The 27,104-nt window shown below is 48.8% G+C and overlaps 1 protein-coding gene across 1 annotated transcript in view; it reads right to left on the reverse strand.

Annotated features, from left to right (window-relative positions):
* Nucleotides 1-10,206: 10,206 nt before the first annotated feature.
* LOC138517002 (E3 ubiquitin-protein ligase TRIM39-like) overlaps nt 10,207-27,104 on the reverse strand; it is a 159,374-nt gene continuing 142,476 nt past the window's right edge. The window contains exon 6 of the mRNA XM_069632503.1: nt 10,207-11,430. Coding sequence (XP_069488604.1) covers nt 10,916-11,430 — 515 coding nt within the window. The 3' untranslated portion in view covers nt 10,207-10,915. The remainder of the gene's footprint in view (nt 11,431-27,104) is intronic.

Consider the following 27,104-nt stretch of genomic DNA (forward strand, 5'->3'; position numbering starts at 1 on the left):
ATAATCATTTTGGCAATCGCTGCCCTCCCCATCACCAATAGTGGTAGTTTAGACCAGATCTTCATTGAATTGCGAAGTCCCTGCATCACTGCCATAGTGCTATGTTCATGTGTGAGCTCTGGTGTGTGCCATATTCGCACCCCCAAGTATCTGAATGTTTCTAGGCACCATTGTATCCCCACATCCGGTAACTTCTCAGTGTCTACCCCCCGTAGCCCTGCAATTGGTAACATGCAATATTTACTTTTGCTGAAGCATATACCAGAGTATCGTGCAAAGTTATCTAATACTTCAAGATTTGTTGGGGCGTTACGGTGTGGGTCTCTTAAGTAAAACAAAACATCATCTGCATACAAAGAGATTATATGATACTTGCCGCCTATCTTTATCCCTGCATCAAAAAACTGCTTCCTGATGTAAGCCGCAATGGGCTACAGCCCCAGTATGTAAAGCATGGGTGATAGCGGGCATCCTTGTCTAGTGTCTCTCTGCATGTTCCAGGCCCCAGACACCCTCTTTCCTGTCTTAACCCGTGCCATCAGATCTGTGTACAGCACCTGTATCCATCTCCCCAAACTCAAATGCCCTCAGTACCTCCACCAGCCACTTCCAATAAATGGAGTCAAATGCCTTGATGGCGTCCAATGACATCACTGCCAAATACTCCTGTTCATGCTGTGTTTGTGGCATAATATGTTGCAGTCTACGTAGGTTAGCAGTCGTGTTACAGCCTGGTACAAACCCGTTTTGATCTTCGTTTATCAGATTCCCTATTACCCTGGACAGGCGTTAAGCCAAGATGGTGGCCAGAATCTTAATATCATAATTGATCATAGCTAAGGGACCGTACGAGCCACAGTCATCCATTGGCTTGTTTGGCTTGGGTATTGGAACGATTAATGTTTCCCTCATACCTTTCGGCAATATCCCTGATTCGTACACCTCCTGATAGACCTCAAACAGGATTGGAGCCAATGTGGGTTCATATGCTTTATAAAATTCGGGTGGTAGTCCATCACAGCGCAGGGTCTTACAGGTAGATAGCGAACAAATCGCTTCTGTGACATCTTATAGTGTAATTGCCTCTTCTAGGGCCTCCCGTTGTGATGCACCTAGCATCGGGATGCTCGATTTCTTCTAACATATCTTGTTTATCAGTCAGCGGTATCTGTGCATTGTGGGCATATAGTTTAGTGTAGTATGTTGCAAATGTGTCATTTATGGACTGTTGTGTATTATGCAGCGCTCCATCTTCTCCCTTAAGTGTGGTTGTTGAGTGTCGGCAGTGTTCCCGCCTACATAGCCTGCTAGGTTTGTCTCCCTCTCTGTGTTCTGGCAGTTTTGTTATGTAGTCAAACTTAGATAGTCTCCTCCATGCTGTTGGCAGCTGGATCTGGCTTCAGATAGTATCACTTCTTCGTTCCTGGTCCCTCTGGTGCCCGATTCTAACTGTTTTATGCCCTCTTCCCGCTCTTCTAGGTCTTTCCTTAGTAACCTCCTGATGCCCCCTGCACTTGCAATGATCTCTCCTCTCATCACAACTTTCAGTGATTCCCATACCGTACTCAAGTGTTCTACACTACCCTGATTGGTTTCAATATATTCTATTCATTAGTAGAGGTGAGTGGTCAAAGATGGATCTACCCATGTACTGTATTGACTCTACCTGTGCCAGTTGTGATCTGTCCACAAAGAAGTAGTCTATCCTCGTGTATAGACTGGGAGGCGAGGAATAGTGTGAGTATGTTCTGGTTGTAGGGTGGGCTGCTCTCCATACGTCTACTAAGTCTAGTTCGATCATGGAGTTCATTGCCAGTAAGGCTGCATCCGTCTTGTTCCTTGGGGGCTCTGATCTGTCGAGATCTGGTCCCTTACACAGTTAAAGTCCCCACCCCAGATGTATATGCCTGCTCTGTGTTGGAGTATTTTTGTGGGAAGCATTTTGAGGTGCATTGGTATTCCATGATTGGGGAAGTATGAGTTCACTATGCAGATCTCAGTCTGCTTAATAGCTCCCCATAGTATTAGAAATCTTCCCTTTCTGTCCTCGGACCCTAGTAATCGGAACGGCACCCCTGGATTGACCCAAGTATACACTCCCCTTGCATATTTGGAGTAAGTGGCCCCATGCCCCTGCCCTGCCCAGTAGTCTCCTAGTTTGTCCATATTTTCTGTTGTGAGAAGGGTTTCCTGGAGTAGCGCTATATCCACCTGTTTTCTGTGTAAATAAGATTTAATTCTGTTTCTTTGTAAGTAGGAGCCCATCCCCCTCACATTCCATGTCAGAATTTTAAGTTGCGTTGCCATGCACTAACCCTGTTTTTTTCGGATACCGTAGGTCCCCCCCATGTTTGCTTCCATCTAGTTTGGCCCTTTGTCAGCAGCGTCCCATCCCATCTTGCATCTGTTTAGTTGTGCATAGTGAGGCCAAATATTACACCCTCCCTCCCCTGTTGATCATGAAGATTTAGGAACTGCATCAAACAATAACAACAATGAACACTAGCCAACCAAACGCGCCCAGTAACTTCATTAGAACTGCTGTGCTCAGGCGCTCTCGCATTGTTCTGCCTCTTCCAAGGCATCCACCACGAGTGTTTTTGTGCAAACAACTGGTTCACACTCATCGTTCCGTGGGGTAGGCCTTTGTGTGCTGGCTAGTTGGCCAGTTGTGTTGCCCGGCTGTTCAAGCATTCAAAAGCTTCCGTGGTCACTACATTGTGGTGTTTCGTTGCATCTAGAGCATTCTCTGGTTGTTACAGTTTCCGGTGTCCCTACTTACTTCGATGTACCCATTCCTTAAGGGGCTTTTTCTTTGTCGTCAGCCAAGTTGTTATGTTCTAGCCACATATTGGCCGCTGCTGGTGTCTCTAGGAATATAGCACGCCCTTTATGTAATATCTTTAGTCTGGAGGGGTACAGCAACATGTATTTTATGTTCATCTGTCACAGTCGCGTCTTGATCGGGACATAGGAGTTCCTGGATTTTTGTAAAGCTGGCGTATAGTCCGGGTATATAGTCGTTTAGGCGTCACCCCGCTCTATGGGCCCGCCTTCTCTGGAGTGTTTAAGAATACATTTTCTGTCCTGGAAATTACGGATTTTCGCGACCATAGGGTGGTAGGCTGGGGGTATGATCCTGGTCGTGGTTTTCTCTGGAGAGATCTGTGGGCTCTCTCCACAGCAAAGCCTTGTGACAGCTTGCCCACCCCAATTTCTTGCTGCAATAGTGTCTCCAGGTATCTGGTTGGGTGTAGGCCCTCTGTACCTTCTGGAATCCTGTGCAGCCTGATGTTGTTGCGTCTCGACCTCCCTTCGGTTTCCTCTGCTTTTGATTCCAGTATCTCAACTTTTCTTTCCAGCTCAGCCACCCTGACCTTCAGGTCTGCTGTGGTTTCCGTTGTCTCTTGCAGTCCCACCTCAGCAGTGGTCACTCTTTCCGTTAGGTTTCTAGCATCCTGTCTCATTATTTGCATATCTTTCTTGACCTCATCTATTTTGGCTTCTATAAAGGTTTTGAGGGCTGCAATTGCTTCTAATACGTGTCCGTCTCTGTTAGCAGCCGCAGCAGTCTTGCTGGTTTTGTCATGATCTCTGCTTCCAAAAGGTCAGGGTTTTCCCAACTCCCTTGGAAGCAGATCCATAACCCAGGTTCCGAGTGCCAACCAGTCCCAATTGGGACCTTTTGGACCCAGTCCTGGCGCCAGTGGCACCAGGCTCATAAATATGCCCAGTCCCAGCGCTGGAAGCGCCAGGCTCATAATGCTTGGGTGGACTTACCTGCAGCAGACCATGCTGCTTACTTGCCTGCCAGTTGAGCCTCTGATCCTCTTCTGTTTGGAACTACTTTTCCTGTTGGGTGGGGCAGGAGCCACTCCCTAGATTCAGAACACTGGAACTCTTCTGGAAAGCAGGAACTCTTTTCTTACCTAGGCGTGGCTGTGGAAGGAGACACCTAAGCACTACAGGAGGCTATTTAAACCACACCCGATGGATGAATCTTGCTTTGCGTTATTCTGCATCCTCTGCAGCAGAACGCTCATCGTGTCTTCTGCATCTGATCCTGGGCCTAAGGAAAAAGGCTTACCATCCTGAATCCAGTCTTCAGCAACACCTATAAAGACAAGAAAGAACAGGTTAGCATTACGGTCTTCAGTGACAGCTCTGCACTTACCTGGTCCATCGGCTGTCACCAACGCCTCGCGCTGCATTCCGGCATCTTTCACAAAGGCTTACCTACTCCTTGTGCGCTCCGGAGGTCTTCACACTGCATTCCGGCATCTGAAAGACAAAAGCTTACCAACTCTTCGCACGCTCCGGAGGCCTTCGGCGCTGCATCCCGCATCTGAAAGACAAAACAAGGTGCGTTTAAAGACATTGGGGAACTTTAATACTCACGTGCCATTACTCCTTTCCACATCTAACCCAGTGGGTATTCCGGCACCCTGCAGCCGCTCCGAACTTGTACCTGCAAAATAAAAAGACAGTTAGAGCGCATCGTGAAGCAGGCAACAAGCGCTTACTTACGTGCTTCCAGGCGCTTCTATTCATCACACGGGCTCCATCTTCAACTCACTTCAGCCCGTGATCTTTACTAAAGACTTTTAAAGACATTAGAATTACTTGAAACTTACCGTTCGTGCAGTAAACGACGGACAGCAGTCCTCTGAAGTCAAGAGGCCTGCTCCCCTTATCCAGTGAAGAAACTGGTTACAGCCCCCTGCCCCGAGGCAGATGGAGAGCACGGCGTTCACTTACCTAAGGTGAGAGCGTTAACCTTTGGGGTTCTACAGGAGAAGAGAAAGAGAAGAAGAGAGAGACATTCAATAACCCAGTTCATTAATCCCATATTTTCTATCTGTAGACATCTTACCCTTCGAGTCAGACATACAGTGCACAGAGGTCCAGCCCAAAGAGCCAGCCGTGTGTTACACATCACCTTTGAAGATACGGTATACGCCCAGTCAAGACCGGCGCCTCTACGGGAATCAGGTGAGCGTTACAGGTTTCTAGCGGGGTTTTCCCATCTTTTTGTGAGGGGCGCGCTTTAGCTGCAGCAAATGAATCCATGATATTCAATTTCACTTTCTCCTTATGCTTATTCGAGGGCATTGTGGGCTTTGCAATGTGTAGCAGCTGTGCAGTTATTTCAAGCCCCAGCATGTGTCGTGGTGGAGTGCTCCTAATTGCACCAGTTTTAATGTCTGGAACCAACAGGTGACAATGTTTTGTTCACTGTTTAACGCTCCGGTCTGTGTCTTGGTTTCTCATTCACCTGCGGTGTTCCTCCGCTTTTTTCTTTTGTGCCTAGGGGTCTGTGTTCAGGTTTGTCCCCACTCAGTTGCAGTGCTGCTGTGTCCACTTCACCCTCCCGGTGTGTGTTTATCTTCGTTCCTAGCTGAGTTCATTCAGGGGAGACAGGCAGGGTCCCTGCCTGGTCCCCTTCAACTGTTAGGAGATGCCACTGTACTTTCGCTTATATTTCTGCCTAATCAGTGGATGTCTCAGTCTTTAGAGTGTTCGTAGCTATCTCCTCCCACCAGTAGTCACAATGCAGGAGGATATGGACCAGCCCTGCTGCGCCGCCATACGTATTGCTCGCAATATTTGGTGCTATGTGTTGTTTTCGCCTGTACGTGACAGCAGGCAGCTTTTACCCTGGTGTGCGCGTTCACAGTCACCCTTCAGCAATTAGCGCCTCAGCCCCCAGGTTCAGAGTTTTCAGTTGTCGCACTGACCAGCCTCTAGGATCCTTTCTCTTCAGCCCGGTTAGTTCAGGGCCATGCTGGCCGTTCGACCGTGTAGCTCGGTATCACTCATTTGCATTCCCATTCAGTGTTGGTTTCTCGCTTTGTTCGTCGCTCACATCCGCCGAGGGTCACCGTATGTGATGGTCCAGCAAGTGTCCGTATCCCCAGAATCTATAATGTCCCCAGTGTAGTGTAGCAGGACCAGGGCATCAGGGATCCTTCCTCCCAGACCGCTTCCAGCTTTGTCGTATAGCACTGCTGCTCCCCGGGGCTACACCGTCCCTCATCTGACCTGCGTAGTCTGGTGTTCACCGCTGCTGGCGTAGCACTCCCAGCCGGTGGTGTCGACTACCGCCTTCCCGCTCTGCTTTCCCCAGGTCTGCTTCTCTTTTTTGCGTCTCCTCTACTGGTGGGGCGGTAATCTTCTTTGGCGGTGGAGCAGACTACTGCAGTGTGTCTCAGCCCACCTCGCACCAGTTGCCGCTTTCCGCCAGCGCAGTACTCCGTCCCTGCGCCCTGCTTCAGTCTCCTCCTTCCATCAGCTTTCAGGGTCTCAGCCGGGGTGCCGTTGTCTGATGCTCCGCCGGCGCACTGCGTTGCTTTCTTCTGCAGATGATTCTGTGTCGGCCGGGTGTCTTCGGTGCTAGGTGGCCCTTTCCCCCAGTTCAGTTACCATACGCGGCCCTGTTCGCTATCTTGGTTGCAGGGGGGGTGGAGGGTCCAAAACAAAGCACTATTCCTCTGCTCGCCGACCTTTTTCAATGTTCCTTTGACAAGCCAGACATGGGGAATCGTTCAGGCTATAAGCCTAGAAGTGTTTTTGTGCTGGGGAGTGGCATGCGGGTGACACGGATGGATGACAAGTGTGACAAGACAGGCAATACAGAATGACAGTTGCAGGAATGAGGAGACTGACGACCATGATGTGAGGTGGAAAAAACTTTGGCCACAAGCTTTATTTTAGTACCAGCCATTGTGCAAAAGAAAAACCAGCCATAACATCACATAAGGATAACAATACTATATTTTGGGGACAGAGGGAACAGGTGAGCATGGGGCCCTAATTCCAATTAGGGGCCCGCTCGAGGCTGATCCCCGCCGCCATTCATATGAAAGCTTGTGACAATTGTTTGGCCACAGCGTGTGAGCTGTGACATGTTCATCATTGCTTGTCTTTGGAGCAGGTTCATCCTGCTTTCCCTTGTCCTTTCCAAGTGAGGTGGGGAGGTGTGCGCTTGTGTGCCTTTTACTGATGTCCAACCTGACCAGGTTTAGCACTTGCGCCCTCTCTTGCTCACAGGGTGATTTTCGCTGAAGTTATGGCTCCTGATCTGTATTTCTTGATAGAACAAAACCCCGCGTTGTGAAGCCTTTCACTTGATCCTCCGCGGGATGTGTTCTTAGAGCCATTTTGATTTTTTGGTCATGTGTTTTGTACTTTTCCACGGATGGAGGCGTTTTAGCCTCTTGGTCCACTCTTTGGAGATGAATTTGGCACTTTCTCCACACATGATCCACTTGAGTTTTTGAAGCCCCCACGCTCCGTTTGCGGGCTAGTTGTTTCCTCGGGGGTGGGTTCTAGGAGCCTTACTAGGGTCTTCCCTGCTCCAGATCCACTTGTGCTGCGAGACCCCTTCTGCACATAAGGCTGCTTGTTTTACAGCCGGGGTGGGTTCAAAGAGCCTTACTGGGTTTTTTCCCTGCTTCCAATCCACTTGCATTGTGAGACCCCCCTCAGCACTTAGCGCTGCTTGTTTTTACTGCCGGGATGGGTTCAACGAGCCTTACTGGGTTTTTTCCCTGCTCCCGCTCCCCTTGCATTGTGAGACCCCTCAGCGCTTAAAGCTGCTTGTTTTTACAGCCGGGGTGGGTTCAAAGAGCCTTACTGGGTTTTTACCCAGCTCCCGATCCACTTGCATTGTGAAACCCCCTCAGCGCTTAAAGCTGCTTGTTTTTTCCGCCGGGGTGGGTTCAAAGAGCCTTACTAGGTTTTTACCCTGCTCCCGATCCACTTGCCTTGTGAGACCCCCTCAGCGCTTAGCGTTGCTTGTTTTTACAGCAGGGGTGGGTTCAAAGAGCCTTACTGGGTTTTTACCCAGCTCCCGATCCACTTGTATTATGAAACCCCCTCAGCGCTTGAAGCTGCTTGTTTTTACAGCCGGGGTGGGTTCGAAGAGCCTTACTAGGTTTTTACCCTGCTCCTGATCCACTTGTATTATGAAACCCCCTCAGCGCTTGAAGCTGCTTGTTTTTACAGCCGGGGTGGGTTCGAAGAGCCTTACTAGGTTTTTACCCTGCTCCTGATCCACTTGCGTTGTGAGACCCCTTCAGCGCTTAAGGCTGCCTGTTTTTACAGCTGGAATGGGTTCAAAAGGAGAGCCTTACTAGAATGTTCCTGCTCTTGATCCAATTGTGTTGTGAAACCCATTCGGTGCTTGTGTTGTACTAATCCGCCGCTGGGGTGGGTTCTAAGGGCTTAGCTGGGTACTTCCCCCGCCCACGATCCACTTGCGTACCCCAGTGCGCTTATGTTACATAAAAAATTGCGAGGGGGTGGGTTCCGGAGCCTTACTAGGAACTTACCCTGCTCCTGATCCACTTGTGGTGAGACCCCCCCCTTTGTGCATACATGGAGGTGGATACTTGACGCTTACTAGTACATGTTTCCGCTCCAGTTCCTCTCTCATTTTAAGCTTTGAAGCACCCCTGGAGCTCCCACCTGTATTGATGTTCCACGGTGGATTCTGAGCACCTGGGTCTTCTATAACTGTATTTTCCTAGAATATTAACTAATAGACAAAAAGACCCCCCGGTATTTTAAGAAGGCCCTTCTTGGAGTTGAATTTTTCTGTTTTATTTTTTGAAGTGAGGCGTTTTAGCCTCCCCTAATGATATGCTTGTGTTCCATCTTCTACCTGGCCCTCGCTATAGCTTTTCCTTACGGTTATTTGTAGGGTGGGAGGGATGGTTTTTTAGACCTGCAGCCGTCCTGCTGCTGTTCGTGGCTGACGGGGAGGAAGCATGAGAAGGGCCACCTTGCCCCCGCCAGATAAAGGCAGAATTCGGCCTGGGGGCAAGGCGGCCCCTTCTTTGAACTTCAAAAGGCCCCCACTCAGCATCCGCAGGATGGGAAGGGGGGCCTTTGAAGTATGGAGGGCAAGGTGACAGGGGGCAGCGACTGCCGGTTGTCACCTGCCCCTCTCACCTCACCCTCCTGTCTTGGAGACGCGCTGTCTGGGTTCCCATTGTAAAGGGACCCAGCAGCCCGACCCCACCATGTGCATGCTAAGTGGGGCAGCGCCAAAAGGCGCTGCCCCACCGGACTTAGCACAAACCCCCCACCTCCCAGCTTACGGCCCCGGGCCTCCCATCCGGGTGGGCCCGGGTGTATTCTCCAGTGTAACTTTGGCAGCTTTTCATGCAATCTCACTGCTTCTTCGGGATCGTAGTTTAGGATCTCGACTGGAGCTTGGCGTTTCTGCGGCTTCACGCCATGCACACCAGGCCACACCCCCATTATGAATCTCTTATATGTAACAATATAACTACAGATGTCGACAGACTACAATCAGTCCATAGTTCCCTCATGACTGCCTCACCTTTTTATAAAAATTCTTTTAGGAACCCCTTCAATAGTCACCATGCAGAAATGTTTTCAAGCCTGGCGACAAGAATGTGTTATTTCAGACGCTGAATTACAATGGCCTTCAATATGGAAACACATATCGAGAGTCACCACCTCAGCAAGCCTATTACAAACATATTCTTCCTTCAACATAGATCTCTACAAATGTGGGGCCTCACCGGATGATAAATGTTTGAGCTGCCTCCAACCTTAATGAACATTTAAGCACATGATATTTGAATGTAATTGTGTTAAAACTTTCTGGTTCAAAGTTTGGGGTGTACTCAAGAAAATATTTAATCTGCAATGTGATTTATACCCCAGATTCTCTTTATTGGCAACACTTACTCTGTACTTACTCTCACCTTACACACGGTAATGTGAATTTGTTTAACCTTTTCATGTTGATAGCCATCAAGACGATAACATCTAATTGGACAAATTTGGACAAACTACATCTTAAGATATGGTGGGAATCTGTATGTGACATACATAGATTAGAAAAATGTACTGTGTGTACCCCCTCGCTATTCCTCAAATACAAATTAAAATGGAAACCTTTTATAGAATGTTTAACCAATATCATCCCTGATTAACAATTATCCATCAGATTCAATCTTTGTGCACTATCCGCATCCATACTTTCCTTTTTTGTTGACCCCACCCATCTTTTTGTATATGTTTTGTTATGTTCTGTCTTGTTTGACATGTATGTCTTAATCCCCTCCTCGCCACGTATCAACATACTTTGGGTTTATTACCCCCTTTAGAGATAAATCTCCAACTTATCCCAACTGATCATTTTAGATTGTTGCATCATTAACGCATATGTTCCAATCAGTTGTTGTACTTTATTGTTACTTTGTTTTATGCTTTGTGTGGTTATTGTAAATAATAAAAATCTCTTAAACATTAAAGAAAAGAAATGTGAAGTCCGAATAAAGAAATTATAGGAGACAGGGGAGAGGTATAGAGCGAGAAGGGGAGGGGACCTACGACAGAACAAGTAAGGGAGAGACAGCGGAATGTTTGCCAGCCCTGGAGGTAGTAAAGCAACGGCTATCAAGATAAGAGCAACACCATTATAGCACAGGACCAGAGAATCTGATTGACGTGAGGGTAGAAAGAAGAATAGGGTGATCAACCGTGCCTAAAGCAACAGCCAGATCAGGAAGGGTAAGAAACACAAGGTTCACTATTCTCAGGTCACACAGCAAAGCTTGACTACATGTTTCCGATTTAACACAGAAGGGTCAGATTACATTAATTCCAGGTGGCACAGCAGTGCCAGGTTCCATTATCAATAGATAACACAGCAGTGCCAGGTGCCATTATTCTCAGTTAACAAGGAAGAGCCAGAGTACATTTTACCATTAACAGAACAGAGTCATGTTCCTATGTACAGTTCACATAGTTCTAGTTAGCACATCCGTGTCACATGTGTGTGAGCCAAAACAGAGACACAATCCCTCATCAAGCAGCCCTTACCTGGAGGGACCAGAGGAGGAGAGAAGGGGGAGGGGAAAGCAGGTATATGCTCCTACACAAGGCGTAGATCAGCTTGCTCCCAAAGCCTGCAGTAGGGGTACACCCTCTCAGTAAAGACACAGTTGGTAAAAGTGTAGAGACTTTCCATGGTGTCTGCATTGTACAGGGACAAGCGGCCCCCCTCATAGTCCAGATACACCCCTAGTTTCGCAAGGGGCTGATGGGGGTGCACTTGGGAGTAAGGGGAAGTAAAAGCTGAATACTGTCCATTGGACCACCTGCCCAAAGTCCAGAATCCAACCGCAGCAGACTCTGTGGCAATGTTGCTTCTGCTCACAGACTCGTGGGCAACCCCCACACGCCATCCAAGTCCGTCCTGAAGCAGCTGCAGCTCCCAGTAATGCCTCCCTGAGGAGAAGCCCTCCTTGCCCAGGACACTGCGAGCTCCAGTGAATCTCTTGGGATGGGGCAACTGGTGCTGCTTTTTCTCTGTCCGTGCCACACGCCTTCCATTCTCAGACAGGATCAGCCACCCATGAGCTGTGTCGGGGTCCAGAGTTAGAAGCACTGTACCGAGAGGAGAGAGAAGAACGTGTTAATATATATAAAGAGTTGAGAGAGAGAGAGCGAGCGAGCGAGCGAATAGGTACAGGCTGCCCTCTAGGCACTGATAAGCCCTCCACCCTCTAGGCTGGATAAGCACTCATGCCAAGACGTTGGAGCACTCTCTACCCAAGGTCTCTACCCAAGGCACGATCACTCATTTCTCCAGGGTGCTTGTGAGCCTTCCTTCCCATATGTTCATGTGGAGCCCTCTCTACCCAAGGCACGATCACTCATTTCTCCAGGGTGCTTGTGAGCCTTCCTTCCCATATGTTCATGTGGAGCCCTCTCTACCCAAGGCACGATCACTCATTTCTCCAGGGTGCTTGTGAGCCTTCATTCCCATATGTTCATGTGGAGCCCTCTCTACCCAAGGCACGATCACTCATTTCTCCAGGGTGCTTGTGAGACTTCATTCCCATATGTTCATGTGGAGCCCTCTCTACCCAAGGCACGATCACTCATTTCTCCAGGGTGCTTGTGAGCCTTAATTCCCATATGTTCATGTGGAGCACTCTCTACCCAAGGCACGATCACTCATTTCTCCAGGGTGCTTGTGAGCCTTCCTTCCCATATGTTCATGTGGAGCCCTCTCTACCCAAGGCACGATCACTCATTTCTCCAGGGTGCTTGTGAGCCTTCATTCCCATATGTTCATGTGGACCCCTCTCTACCCAAGGCACGATCACTCATTTCTCCAGGGTGCTTGTGAGACTTCATTCCCATATGTTCATGTGGAGCCCTCTCTACCCAAGGCACGATCACTCATTTCTCCAGGGTGCTTGTGAGCCTTAATTCCCATATGTTCATGTGGAGCACTCTCTACCCAAGGCACGATCACTCATTTCTCCAGGGTGCTTGTGAGCCTTCCTTCCCATATGTTCATGTGGAGAGCACTCTACCCAAGGCACGATCACTCATTTCTCCAGGGTGCTTGTGAGCCTTCATTCCCATGTGTTTATGTGGAGCCCTCTCTACGCAAGGCACGATCACTCATTTCTCCAGGGTGCTTGTGAGCCTTCATTCCCATATGTTCATGTGGAGCCCTCTCTACCCAAGGCACGATCACTCATTTCTCCATGGGGCTTGTGAGCCTTCCTTCCCATATGTTCATGTGGAGCACGATCACTCATTTCTCCAGGGTGCTTGTGAGCCTTCCTTCCCATATGTTCATGTGGAGCCCTCTCTACCCAAGGCACGATCACTCATTTCTCCAGGGTGCTTGTGAGCCTTCATTCCCATATGTTCATGTGGAGCACGATCACTCATTTCTCCAGGGTGCTTGTGAGCCTTCCTTCCCATATGTTCATGTGGAGCCCTCTCTGCCCAAGGCACGATCACTCATTTCTCCAGGGTGCTTGTGAGCCTTCATTCCCATATGTTCATGTGGAGCCCTGTCTGCCCAAGGCACGATCACTCATTTCTCCAGGGTGCTTGTGAGCCTTCATTCCCATATGTTCATGTGGAGCACTCCCTGCCCAAGGCACGATCACTCATTTCTCCAGGGTGCTTGTGAGCCTTCCTTCCCATATGTTCATGTGGAGCCCTCCCTGCCCAAGGCACGATCACTCATTTCTCCAGGGTGCTTGTGAGCCTTCCTTCCCATATGTTCATGTGGAGCACTCCCTGCCCAAGGCACGATCACTCATTTCTCCAGGGTGCTTGTGAGCCTTCCTTCCCATATGTTCATGTGGAGCACGATCACTCATTTCTCCAGGGTGCTTGTGAGCCTTCCTTCCCATATGTTCATGTGGAGCACTCCCTGCCCAAGGCACGATCACTCATTTCTCCAGGGTGCTTGTGAGCCTTCCTTCCCATATGTTCATGTGGAGCCCTCTCTGCCCAAGGCACGATCACTCATTTCTCCAGGGTGCTTGTGAGCCTTCCTTCCCATATGTTCATGTGGAGCCCTCCCTGCCCAAGGCACGGTCACTCATTTCTCCAGGGTGCTTGTGAGCCTTCCTTCCCATACGTTCATGTGGAGCCCTGCCTGCCCAAGGCACGGTCACTCATTTCTCCAGGGTGCTTGTGAGCCTTCCTTCCCATATGTTCATGTGGAGCCCTCCCTGCCCAAGGCACGGTCACTCATTTCTCCAGGGTGCTTGTGAGCCTTCATTCCCATATGTTCATGTGGACCACTCTCTACCCAAGGCACGGTCACTCATTTCTCCAGGGTGCTTGTGAGCCTTCCTTCCCATATGTTCATGTGGAGCACTCTCTGCCCAAGGCACGGTCACTCATTTCTCCAGGGTGCTTGTGAGCCTTCCTTCCCATATGTTCATGTGGAGCCCTGCCTGCCCAAGGCACGATCACTCATTTCTCCAGGGTGCTTGTGAGCCTTCCTTCCCATATGTTCATGTGGAGCACTCCCTGCCCAAGGCACGATCACTCATTTCTCCAGGGTGCTTGTGAGCCTTCATTCCCATATGTTCATGTGGAGCACTCCCTACCCAAGGCACGATCACTCATTTCTCCAGGGTGCTTGTGAGCCTTCATTCCCATATGTTCATGTGGAGCACGATCACTCATTTCTCCAGGGTACTTGTGAGCCTTCCTTCCCATATGTTCATGTGGAGCCCTCTCTGCCCAAGGCACGATCACTCATTTCTCCAGGGTGCTTGTGAGCCTTCCTTCCCATATGTTCATGTGGAGCACTCCCTGCCCAAGGCACGATCACTCATTTCTCCAGGGTGCTTGTGAGCCTTCCTTCCCATATGTTCATGTGGAGCCCTCCCTGCCCAAGGCACGATCACTCATTTCTCCAGGGTGCTTGTGAGCCTTCCTTCCCATATGTTCATGTGGAGCACTCCCTGCCCAAGGCACGATCACTCATTTCTCCAGGGTGCTTGTGAGCCTTCCTTCCCGTATGTTCATGTGGAGCACTCCCTGCCCAAGGCACGATCACTCATTTCTCCAGGGTGCTTGTGAGCCTTCCTTCCCGTATGTTCATGTGGAGCCCTCTCTGCCCAAGGCACGATCACTCATTTCTCCAGGGTGCTTGTGAGCCTTCCTTCCCGTATGTTCATGTGGAGCCCTCCCTGCCCAAGGCACGATCACTCATTTCTCCAGGGTGCTTGTGAGCCTTCCTTCCCGTATGTTCATGTGGAGCCCTCCCTGCCCAAGGCACGGTCACTCATTTCTCCAGGGTGCTTGTGAGCCTTCATTCCCGTATGTTCATGTGGACCACTCTCTGCCCAAGGCACGGTCACTCATTTCTCCAGGGTGCTTGTGAGCCTTCCTTCCCATATGTTCATGTGGAGCACTCTCTGCCCAAGGCACGGTCACTCATTTCTCCAGGGTGCTTGTGAGCCTTCCTTCCCATATGTTCATGTGGAGCACTCTCTGCCCAAGGCACGGTCACTCATTTCTCCAGGGTGCTTGTGAGCCTTCCTTCCCATATGTTCATGTGGAGCCCTCTCTGCCCAAGGCACGGTCACTCATTTCTCCATGGGGCTTGTGAGCCTTCCTTCCCATATGTTCATGTGGAGCACTCTCTGCCCAAGGCACGATCACTCATTTCTCCAGGGTGCTTGTGAGCCTTCATTCCCATATGTTCATGTGGAGCACTCTCTGCCCAAGGCACGATCACTCATTTCTCCAGGGTGCTTGTGAGCCTTCCTTCCCATATGTTCATGTGGAGCACTCTCTGCCCAAGGCACGATCACTTATTTCTCCAGGGTGCTTGTGAGCCTTCCTTCCCATATGTTCATGTTTAGCACTCTCTACCCAAGGCACGATCACTCATTTCTCCAGGGTGCTTGTGAGCCTTCCTTCCCATATGTTCATGTTTAGCACTCTCTACCCAAGGCACGATCACTCATTTCTCCAGGGTGCTTGTGAGCCTTCCTTCCCATATGTTCATGTGGAGCACTCTCTACCCAAGGCACGATCACTAATTTCTCCAGGGTGCTTGTGAGCCTTCATTCCCATATGTTCATGTGGAGCACTCCCTACCCAAGGCACGATCACTCATTTCTCCAGGGTACTTGTGAGCCTTCATTCCCATATGTTCATGTGGAGCACTCCCTACCCAAGGCACGATCACTCATTTCCCTGTGGTGCTTGTGAGCCTTCATTCCCAAATGTTCATGTGGAGCACTCTCTACCCAAGGCACGATCACTCATTTCCCCGTGGTGCTTGTGAGCCTTCATTCCCATATGTTCATGTGGAGCACTCTCTACCCAAGGCACGATCACTCATTTCTCCAGGGTACTTGTGAGCCTTCATACCCATATGTTCATGTGGAGCACTCCCTGCCCAAGGCACGATCACTCATTTCCCCGTAGTGCTTGTGAGCCTTCATTCCTATATGTTCATGTGGAGCACTCTCTACCCAAGGCACGATCACTCATTTCCGCGTGGTGCTTGTGAGCCTTCATTCCCATATTTTCATGTGGAGCACTCTCTACCCAAGGCACGATCACTCATTTCTCCAGGGTGCTTGTGAGCCTTCCTTCCCATATGTTCATGTGGAGCACTCTCTACCCAAGGCACGATCACTCATTTCTCCAGGGTGCTTGTGAGCCTTCCTTCCCATATGTTCATGTGGAGCACTCCCTACCCAAGGCACGAACACTCATTTCTCCAGGGCGCTTGTGAGCCTTCCTTCCCATATGTTCATGTGGAGCCCTCTCTACCCAAGGCACGAACACTCATTTCTCCAGGGCGCTTGTGAGCCTTCCTTCCCATATGTTCATGTGGAGCCCTCTCTACCCAAGGCATGAACACTCATTTCTCCAGGGCGCTTGTGAGCCTTCCTTCCCATATGTTCATGTGGAGCCCTCTCTACCCAAGGCACGATGACTCATTTCTCCAGGGCGCTTGTGAGCCTTCATTCCCATATGTTCATGTGGAGCCCTCTCTACCCAAGGCATGATGACTCATTTCTCCAGGGCGCTTGTGAGCCTTCCTTCCCATATGTTCATGTGGAGCCCTCTCTACCCAAGGCACGATGACTCATTTCTCCAGGGCGCTTGTGAGCCTTCCTTCCCATATGTTCATGTGGAGCCCTCCCTACCCAAGGCACGATCACTCATTTCTCCAGGGCGCTTGTGAGCCTTCCTTCCCATATGTTCATGTGGAGTCCTCTCTACCCAAGGCACGATCACTCATTTCTCCAGGGCGCTTGTGAGCCTTCATTCCCATATGTTCATGTGGAGCCCTCTCTACCCAAGGCACGATCACTCATTTCTCCAGGGCGCTTGTGAGCCTTCATTCCCATATGTTCATGTGGAGCCCTCTCTACCCAAGGCACGATCACTCATTTCTCCAGGCTGCTTGTGAGCCTTCATTCCCATATGTTCATGTGGAGCACTCCCTACCCAAGGCACGATCACTCATTTCTCCAGGGCGCTTGTGAGCCTTCCTTCCCATATGTTCATGTGGAGCCCTCTCTACCCAAGGCACGAACACTCATTTCTCCAGGGCGCTTGTGAGCCTTCATTCCCATATGTTCATGTGGAGCACTCTCTACCCAAGGCACGATCACTCATTTCTCCGGGCTGCTTGTGAGCCTTCATTCCCATATGTTCATGTGGAGCACTCTCTACCCAAGGCACGATCACTCATTTCCCCGGGGTGCTTGTGAGCCTTCATTCCCATATGTTCATGTGGAGCCCTCTCTACCCAAGGCACGATCACTCATTTCTCCAGGGTGCTTGTGAGCCTTCATTCCCATGTGTTCATGTGGAGCACTCTCTACCCAAGGCACGATCACTCATTTCTCCAGGGTGCTTGTGAGCCTTCCTTCCCATGTGTTCATGTGGAGCACTCCCTACCCAAGGCACGATCACTCATTTCTCCAGGGTGCTTGTGAGCCTTCCTTCCCATGTGTTCATGTGGAGCACTCCCTACCCAAGGCACGATCACTCATTTCTCCAGGGTGCTTGTGAGCCTTCATTCCCATGTGTTTATGTGGAGCCCTCTCTACCCAAGGCACGATCACTCATTTCTCCAGGGTGCTTGTGAGCCTTCATTCCCATATGTTCATGTGGAGCCCTCTCTACCCAAGGCACTATCACTCATTTCTCCAGGGTGCTTGTGAGCCTTCCTTCCCATATGTTCATGTAGAGCACTCCCTACCCAAGGCACGATCACTCATTTCTCCAGGGTGCTTGTGAGCCTTCATTCCCGGCATGATCACAGGAACTTCTATCAGACGAATCAGTCGCACTACCCTTAGAATACTTGGTTCACCCGTTACTGGAGTTATGAGAGACCACTGAAGCAGTCGTCGAGCTCACGTCGCCAGTACACTCGATGACCAATGACGAGGATGCCGAAAGAGGGATATGCAACCTTCGCCCCCATTGTGGTAGCATGGACATATCAACTTGACCTTCACTGGGCCATCTGTACTGGGCACCGCTGCCTTTTTAGGGAACACGGCTGTCATTTGCCAGCCCTTATTGGGTGACACCACTGGTGCTACTATTAGTAACCTTCTCCTTGGGTTCAGCTTATTGGCCATCAGTGGCTATGGTGTTGGGCACCATTTAGGGGCCCGGCCTTACTTCTTAGGTCATACATAAACCAGCAGACGGTGCTTTTATACAGTGACAGATCGGGTCCTGCGATATACTCACAGTTCCGCCAAGCTTTGCAAAGAAGTCACACGGGCCCCAGGTCCCCACCAAACCCCAACTTCCTCTATCTGCACTTAGAGCTTGTGCTTTGCATGCTGCTTAAAATATGCATGGTGCGTCCCTTCCGTCGGCGTCCTCCTCACAGCATGTAATTCACCGCCACCAGTCCACAGGCAAACGGGTATCTACCTAGGATAGATACTTAATGGCACCTGGTCAATCATTCACCTGCAGCGATTCTGGTCTGTCTTTGAATTCATCTCCAGGTCTGGCAGCAACAATGGTGCACCTCCTTCCCATGGAACTGCTCTGTTGGCACCTCTCACCAAAACACAGTTGTGGAACCTTCTGGGTGGTAGCAAAAAGGCTGCCTAGTATGTGAGTGGCATATCCTAGTGCCCCTATTAGTGAACTCACTCCATATTATCTGGGTGGCTGGGAGGAATAGAAGTGGCTTTCACATTGCTCACCTGCAGCGCTGGCTGTGACCTATATACCGATGAATGCATGGATGCTACATCACAGGAGGTGATGACAGGTAATCTCTAAAAGGATATCGCGGATTCCGAACACACTGTAGAGAAGGCAACATTCCAAAGGCAATCAATTGGTCAGCTGTTAGCAGAGCAAGGCCCACCTGTGCAATGGAAGACAATCTCCAACCACCACCAGACACTGCAAAAGGAGATACCAGGCCCTCCAAAAGGAGTCATCAGACACTCCAAAAGGAGGCACTAGACACTCCAAAAGGAGGCACCAGACACTCCAAAAGGAGACACCAGGCACTCCAAAAGGAGACACCAGGCCCTCCAAAAGGAGTCATCAGACACTCCAAAAGGAGGCACTAGACACTCCAAAAGGAGGCACCAGACACTCCAAAAGGAGACACCAGGCACTCCAAAAGGAGACATCAGGCACTCCAAAAGGAGGCAGTATGAGCAGAAACGGTGCATGCCCTATACAGCTACTTTACTTGGAGGAAGAAATGCAGCAACACGCAGTGCCCAGAAGGACAGTTGTCATCAATGAGGTGAAAAACTGATAGAACTTGAGAATTAGGATGTAGGACAAGGTAGGCTCTGAGTGTGGATATAATGGGAACCAGAGAGGAGATTACTCAAGAGAGGGCTTAAAGCAAGCGGACCATGACGAATACCATGGCAGAAAACGCACATGAAATGAACAAAATCACATGTTGTGCAGATATATCTTCCTGAACATCAGTGGTCGAAGTGAGCGGGAACGGTCAGGAGCGGGTTACGCTACTTTTATTGTTTGCTGTTAACTGTTCCACTACTTTTTGCAACCATTTCCACCATTCCAGAACTGTTCTTTGTGAAGTTAAAGCACACTTTCTCCACTTAACCCACCACACGATAGAGGTTAACACCCGATAGAGGTTACAGCTAAACTGAAATCTGTTTCAACTCAATTGGCTGTCAACCAGCATGACTGCAACCTTTGAAAAATGTGTTGCACATTGCTGCCTTCCTTCCTACTCCTTCCCCACCTGGGTCACAATTCCACAACTTCTTTGGTACATTTCTACCACGGCTGAAGATGCAATATCACGGGTGGGCCATAGGGGAGGCACATTGGATTTCCCCAGCCCTCTATGTGGCAACAAGTATAGCTCCATCTCGTAAATGTAAATGTGTGTTCTTTCAGCCACAATGTGGTGCTGTCAATGCAGTCACTGCCAATTATACTGCAATGACAGCTCAGAAGCCATCACCAACCCTTGTGCCAATCCATGCTCTCATCATTCCATGCGTCCACCACTTGAGCAAGGTGTTCACCTTCATACCTTTGAAATACCAGAAAACCCACAGCTGATCTCAATGAGCCAGAAAACCACAGACTCATCCCCAAGGTAGGAACAGATTGGAAGCAATCACCGTTTCCACGAATCACCACAGAGAAATAGAATCTGCACTAGGCTGTATGTGAAAACCCCTAAAAACAATGCAGACGCCAACTGCTCAAGTAGTCGCATCTGCCATCTCTGCCGCCTCCGGAACTATCAAACAAAAGACCTTGCTAAAATAGATTAAACATCAAATTAAAGGCATTGCTCTATGCTGGATGAGTTCCGTACGATTAAGACTGAAACAACACACAAGGTCCCATTTTATGCCATGTCCCCACAAACTCCTGTATATGGTACCCCACGGATCTCGTCTACCAATCCTCCTCTAAACATCTACATGACATTGCTCATGAAACCTACTCAGAACCCAGGCCTCACAGGATTTAGCTGGGCTCCTGATACCCTAATGAGCCTCATGCTCACACACAACTCTCAAATCGGACAGACCTCGCCATAGACTGTGCACTCATTGACTCTGGATGATTCACAATCACTGTAACCAAAACGGAGATTATCATTTGAGGCACTACACAAAAGGATCCCCACATCAATCCCTTGACCCAATGAAATGGGATCTTGCTCTTTGCCTATGGTAATAGTCAGAAGCCTCAGAGCCTTGATGTGCCGCAACATAACACTCAAACCATTATAGGAGCTGCTTCCTGTACCTCTAAACGATCCAACGCATCATGTGTTACCGGAACGTAACACACACAGCCATGGCAGTGACCATTCCAGTATTCTCAAACAAGAGTACGCAAACCTCGACCTGGAAGTACAAAATTACTTACTGAATAGATAACTACAAAGGTCTCAAACCGCAGCAGTTGGGAAGTACATATCATCTGCCCTCCGAACAATCTATTGGCCCCCAATCCAACAAAGGGTTCACTTAACGCAATGGTGCACTGCCCATTATGCCATTCAGGGCAGGGGCCTAGAATCCACTGCACTCAAATGCATCACAACAAGCCCCATCAAGTCCGGTTTCATACGAAAGCTAAAGTGGAAAAGTAACAGTGTCAGTTCTGCATAACGGTTGCTGCTCGTCATCAAGTTCGAGTTCATACGAACGCTGAAGTGGAAAAGTAACGGCATCAGTTCCGCCTAGCGGATGCTGCTCACCATAAAGTGGGGAATGTAAAGGTGTGCAGCTCAGAGCAGAAAAACCTGATGCTGTACTACCAAATAGCAAATAACGGAGTAACAATGCCAAGCTTAAACCCTACAGTTAATTGACAATCTTCGTTCTCCGTCCTCTCAACTGAACCCTAGATTTCAATGCTCAAACATCTACGCACTGAGGAAAACCACCAGACCTTCACACAATCCCTGAAAATCTGTCTATTCAACTAACACCAGCACAGCACAAAATCCTCAACCAGCATACCTATATAGAATCAGGTACATTTTATCACGATCATAATTTACCAGTGCACAAGGGACCACCATGAGGTCGGAGATATTCGGGTCAGTTTCCCTTACGGAAGAGCCAGCCAACAACAAGGAGATTGGCTCTTTTGGGTCAGCCATTAAATTAATCTTGAACAAGAAGAACTGTTGATACCAAAATGATCCCTCCCACCTAACCGTCCCCTCTGCCTGGGGTTTCTCATTTGGCTCCTGAATGAGGAACCCGAGTGCACTTCCATTTGAGTAACCAGTCGCCTGGGACTGCTCCAGGCCGGGTCTTGTCCGTTGGGCGTAGGTGCATTGCCTTACTTGTAGGCCAAGATGTTCTTTATGTCATCGTCAACTTCAAGACGGACCATAAGGCCCTACTCTTCAAAGAATATCTCGGCAGTCAACGATGTGTAGAGGTGGTCCCAAATAAAACCTTCACTCCAGTCGCACATTTTGAAGTACCAGGAACGTTCACACCCGAATATGGGATGTATGATGAGGAAATAAACCAGCAGAGAGCCGCAGTAGGGCTTTGACTCGTGCCTATCAGAAGAGCAGCACCTATTGAGGTACCGATACCCAGAAAACCATGGACAGTAAGGTATCCATTAAGAAATCCCTACCAACAAATGAAACTAAATGAAGATTGCCTAAGTACAGACGCGGAAAAAAACAAAAAGGTCTTAATGGAAGACGAATGGTGACGTCACGAGGACCCGGACAGATTCACAGATAGAAGAAATGACGACCCGAGAATGACACAAAGAGATAAAATGCCATGAGTAAGGATATTGTGAACCTAAAATAAAAGAATGATGTCCAAATGTAAGAAAATTAAGCTGTAAGCAAAATTAAGTTAGTCGACCAGTTTACACCTGTAAATATGCTTGGAACCACAAGAAAGCTAAGAAAACAGTGCGGCTTGCTATGCTGAAGTAGAAGAGTAGTGTGGCAAGCGCCATTATACATAATCTACCTCATAAGTATATTTCTACGTTGCAAAAGAAACAGAATAAATCCAGGTTACTAAAGGCCAAATGAGAAGAAATTCATATTTAGCAAAACGAGAAGAGACGGCTGAAACAAAACTCAGCAGAGGCAACTCGTGCCAAGGAAGCCAAGGTCATACTAATAAAAGAGGCGAACAGTAGCTACATCTAATTGAAACTAAGAACAGAATATCCTGCCTCTGAAAGGTCAAGATAAGAAGGCAAAGGCAGGTGGTGGGTGAAATGAGAATCAAATACGCAAATTGAGAGAAAAGAGACAAATTCACGGTGTAGGAATTACGTGACCAGCTGAGGAAGAAGAAGCGAGGGCTAACAGATACGCTTGGCATCCGACCAAGCAGAGATATCAGAACTTTTCCAGACAGAAGATGCAGTCTGAAGGCCAACCACAGTAAAATAATTGACACATGGCTACTAAAGTGATGATTGATTGTAACCATAATCGGAGGAAGGCCGGGTAACTAAGGGGCAACCCGCACCTGGCCGACCATTCTGCGTGCTGCTAAGCGAAGTGGAAAAGTATGCATGGGGTTGGTGGCAACCCAATCTCAAAGGACCAAATAATCTAGGGTCCTATAGTAGGTAGAACCAATGAGACATCATACTTTTAGTGACGTCCACAGTAGTCATTTTGAAGGAAGGGCTTAGACGCCCTCCTGACAGTGTTTACCAAATCCCCTCACTCCGTTACCATATACAGATATAGTACCTATAGTAAAGTTACCTTTTCCCAACCAATAGAATTGTATGTTAAATTTTGAGTGTTACACGTCAATTATATACTTGTCATTAAACGGGTCCCTTTGCCAAACCATTGAGTTGTTCTTATTAATTGGTGTGTGAGTAATCAATCTGCACCCCCATCCATCTCAAGGGTGCAGCTATCTCGTTTTAAAGTACTTCAGAGCAAACCTCGGCTCTATGGGCCGGCCAAGTGTCTCGGAGTACACTTGGTAGCAGAGGATGGTTATCGACTATCGATTAGAATAAGACACTCATTGACCGTCGACATAAAGTAACTCTAGTTCCTCGGCAATATCATAAGTCCTTTTCCATTCGGCTGAGTAGACCGTGAAGCTCCCCTTAGACAGTGGTAGATTAAAGATAAAAAATCTGCAGAACGAGGTCTGAAGGGACCCGTTTTCCCCACATAACCCCTTCCCATTTCTACAGGCAGCTGAGTGGGAGAAAAGCCGAAGAAGGTGGTGACGAAGGTGGTGATCCGAGGGTCCAGAGAGGAAACATGCGAACGGTGAGTAAAAAAGACTGAGTGTTTTGGCAAAAGTGCATGCGTTAGAACAAGTAAAGGGAAAAGGTAACAGATAGAGGTGGGAAAACAAAATATAGCTAGAAGTAGAGAAGAATGCATATATCTAAGGGGAAGGGAATAATGACTCAAGAGCAACTAAGAAGCAAATAGAGACAAGATACCGGGGAGGACACCCGAGAAGAGAGAGGTTACCGGGGAGGACACCAGAGAAGTGAGAGCATTCGCCTTATTCCTACGCTTTAATATAGTGGCTGGAAGAAACTTGTATCCATAGTCCCAACTAAAGGGGAACAAATAGATTACCACGGCGATTAAAGACGCCGTGAAAGGGATACGTTTAAACTCCATGTAGGGGTAATTTTTAGAGGCAAAGGTACATGTGACCAGCTGGTGTTCGTCTAGTTTGTTAAAAGTCTGTTTTACATGTTGTTTGTTGTGACATCGTAAGTCGAAAATGTTCCTTAAGAAAAAATGATTTCAATTTTATGCGATTGAATAGCTGAGATAATATAGTATACGAATTGATGTTTTTTGAGTAAAATAGAAGATATAACATTTTGTGAAACAATCAGGATTGGAGCTTGCTGTTACTGGTGCTCGCTCATATTGTTGGAAGTTGTTTAAGTCACGTGAAGCATTGACAAGTGTTATATAAGGGGAAAGGGAACAGATTTAAGCATTGAAGACATAACTCCATTGGCACACCTATGCAAACAGTTGCCGAAACATGCACCTAAACTTAAGAAATATAGTACAGAGTGGGTTAAAGGAACCACCCATAAAATGTTTATACCGTGGCCACAGGGCAGGTCTTTATCTAAAGCCATCTTGCAACACGTGGCGACATATTTGCACGCCACACACACGGGCAAAAAGTTAGACAAACGCCCAGCTATTCTAGAGCTTTGGAAGATGTATGAACAAGAGAAGGGCGAGGAGCCACCAATAGATTGAATACTTAATATATGAACAGAGGGGGGTGAGACGCCTACTGCGCCACCTGCCCCATCCGAAACCAAGGTTGAAGAAAGTAAAGACGAGGGTTTATACCCACTGAGATAACTTAAAGCAGCCACGGGGTATAGCAACCCGGCATATGAGTCACCTACGCAAAGTAGCGACGTAAATCAAGGGAAAGATAAAGATAAGGATATTGTCATGATTCCTGCCCCTCATGTCCCCAGCCCTCCAAGATGTCAGGCTGGAGCCAGGCCACGATCACCTACATGGCCCTCAAGGGCCTCTCCATCCCTCCAAAGACCCACTTGGAGTCAGACTTGGCGCTTGTGGCACCAGACTCACTCACTCCCATAGGATAACATTGGGGATTGGACTTGTAGTGCATTGATGTGGACAAGATGGATGCCCCCACATATTTCGGTTCCCAGAACTGCATGTGCGGTCTAGTCTTTTGGGTGTGGTTCAGCCCAGAGACACTTGGGATACCCAGAGATTATTTAAGCCACACCCAAGCTGAGAAACATGCTTTGCGTTTTCTGCACCTGCAGTGTGACACTCACCGTGTTCGGTTCCGTCTCCAGTAGGCCTGCATCTTTCTTCTGCGCTCAGCTCCTGCAAGAACAAGAACACCGTTAGGAACAGCCTTACCTTGCGGCGCTTCTGCCCATCATTCATCGCTCCTTCTGTTCTGCGGGCATCTTCGGCGGTGTCATTCCTAACCCGGCACACCGCTTCCTAAGGAAAAGGGAAAAGAACAGAGCAGGCTTAGGTCATTGCCAGGCAGGCGGAAGTAACAGTGTACAGTGACTCCATCTATGTGGCGTCGACACTGCACGCAGGCTTAGCGCTCTGGAAAAGGAGGGGCTACTTCCGAGCAGACGGCACGCCAGTGCAGCATGCAGCCTTATTGGACAGGCTGATTAAGGCACTACAGCTCCCAAAGGCATAGCAGTCGTGAAATGCACCGCCCACACGAAAGGGACAGATTTTATCTCACGCAGAAATCAAGCAGCAGACACGGAGGTGTCATGATTCCTGCCCCTCATGTGCCCAGCCCTCCAAGATGTCAGGCTGGAGCCAGGCCATGATCACCTACTTGGCCCTCAAGGGCCTCTCCATCCCTCCAAAGACCCACTTGGAGTCAGACTTGGCGCTTGTGGCACCAGAATCACTCACTCCCATAGGATAACATTGGGGATTGGACTTGTAGTGCATTGATGGGGACAAGATGGATGCCCCCACAGAACTGCATGTGCGGTCTAGTCTTTTGGGTGTGGTTCAGCCCAGAGGCACCTGGGATACCCAGAGACTATTTAAGCCACACCCAGGCCGAGAAACATGCTTTGCGTTTTCTGCACCTGCAGCGTGACACTCACCGTGTTCGGATCGGTCTCCAGTAGGCCTGCATCTTTCTTCTGCGCTCAGCTCCTGCAAGAACAAGAACACCGTTAGGAACAGCCTTAACTTGCAGCGCTTCTGCCCATCAGTCATTGCTCCTTCAGTTCTGCGGGCATCTTCGGCGGTGTCGTTTCCATCCCGGCACGCCGCTTCCTAAGGAAAAGGGAAAAGTACAGAAAAAAGGCATTAGTAAGCATTCTGCAAATCTTCGCTTATTTTTAAATACTGTATGAGCTTCAAATGCTTACCTGAATCCCAGCCGCTCCGGGTGAACTCTGTCTCTGGAACTTTTTATCCACCTGCAAGAGGGAAAAGACACTCCAGGTTAGCGTGGAAACATCTAGAGGCGCCGCATACCGCGCTTACCCACCACATTTGTTCTTCATAACCGGCATCCACGTTGAAAACATTGTGGCACCTAAAAGACACAGAAAAAGAACTCAGTTCAATGCAAATACAAAAGGGGTGCATCGCGCTCTCACTCACCTTCAGCGCTACTCATCTCAGCAGCACTCCGCCATCCCCGGACGCCGGCCATCATCTAAGGAAGGAAAGGAACGAAGTTTAAAAACTGTTCAAAAGACTCATTATACTTACCTGTCGGATTCTTGCCAGTGAAGAAACTAGGCAGCAACAAGCCCGCATCAATCAACGCGCCCCGGCGCTGAAGGCAGGATGGAGAGCACACTATCCAAGAAAACAAGGTGAGCTGTGGATCAAAGGGAAGGGTTGGACCCCGGGGAAGAAGGGGTTCAAGCATACAGAGACAATAGGGAGTTAAACTCTACCAATCCTGTGTTCCAGGCCCAGTCTCCAGTCGAATAGCCTCCAGGGAAGGATTTGAGGTTGTAAGAGGTCAGAACAGGCTGAGTGACGTCCCCGTGGATATCAGTTGAGCGTTACAGGAGGCCAAGCGTATGGCATCGAAAAGTGACCCTATCATGTAAGTGGAAGTCATCCATACCAATGAGAGAATGATGGTTGCATGAACTACACCTGAAATCTATAACAATCTAGGGCAAACCCAGTTGATGGGACTCCAAGGGGAGGCACCACAAGAATAGAAAAATCTTTGGAAATGACGAGGGTGTTCTTTAAACCCCTCTGACAATTTATGGTGACAAGACAGCACTGGTAAACC

The sequence above is a fragment of the Ambystoma mexicanum genome, chromosome 6q, assembly GCF_040938575.1.
Source record: "Ambystoma mexicanum isolate Mex_15411 chromosome 6q, UKY_AmexF1_1, whole genome shotgun sequence".
In the NCBI taxonomy this organism is placed as follows: Eukaryota; Metazoa; Chordata; class Amphibia; order Caudata; family Ambystomatidae; genus Ambystoma; species Ambystoma mexicanum.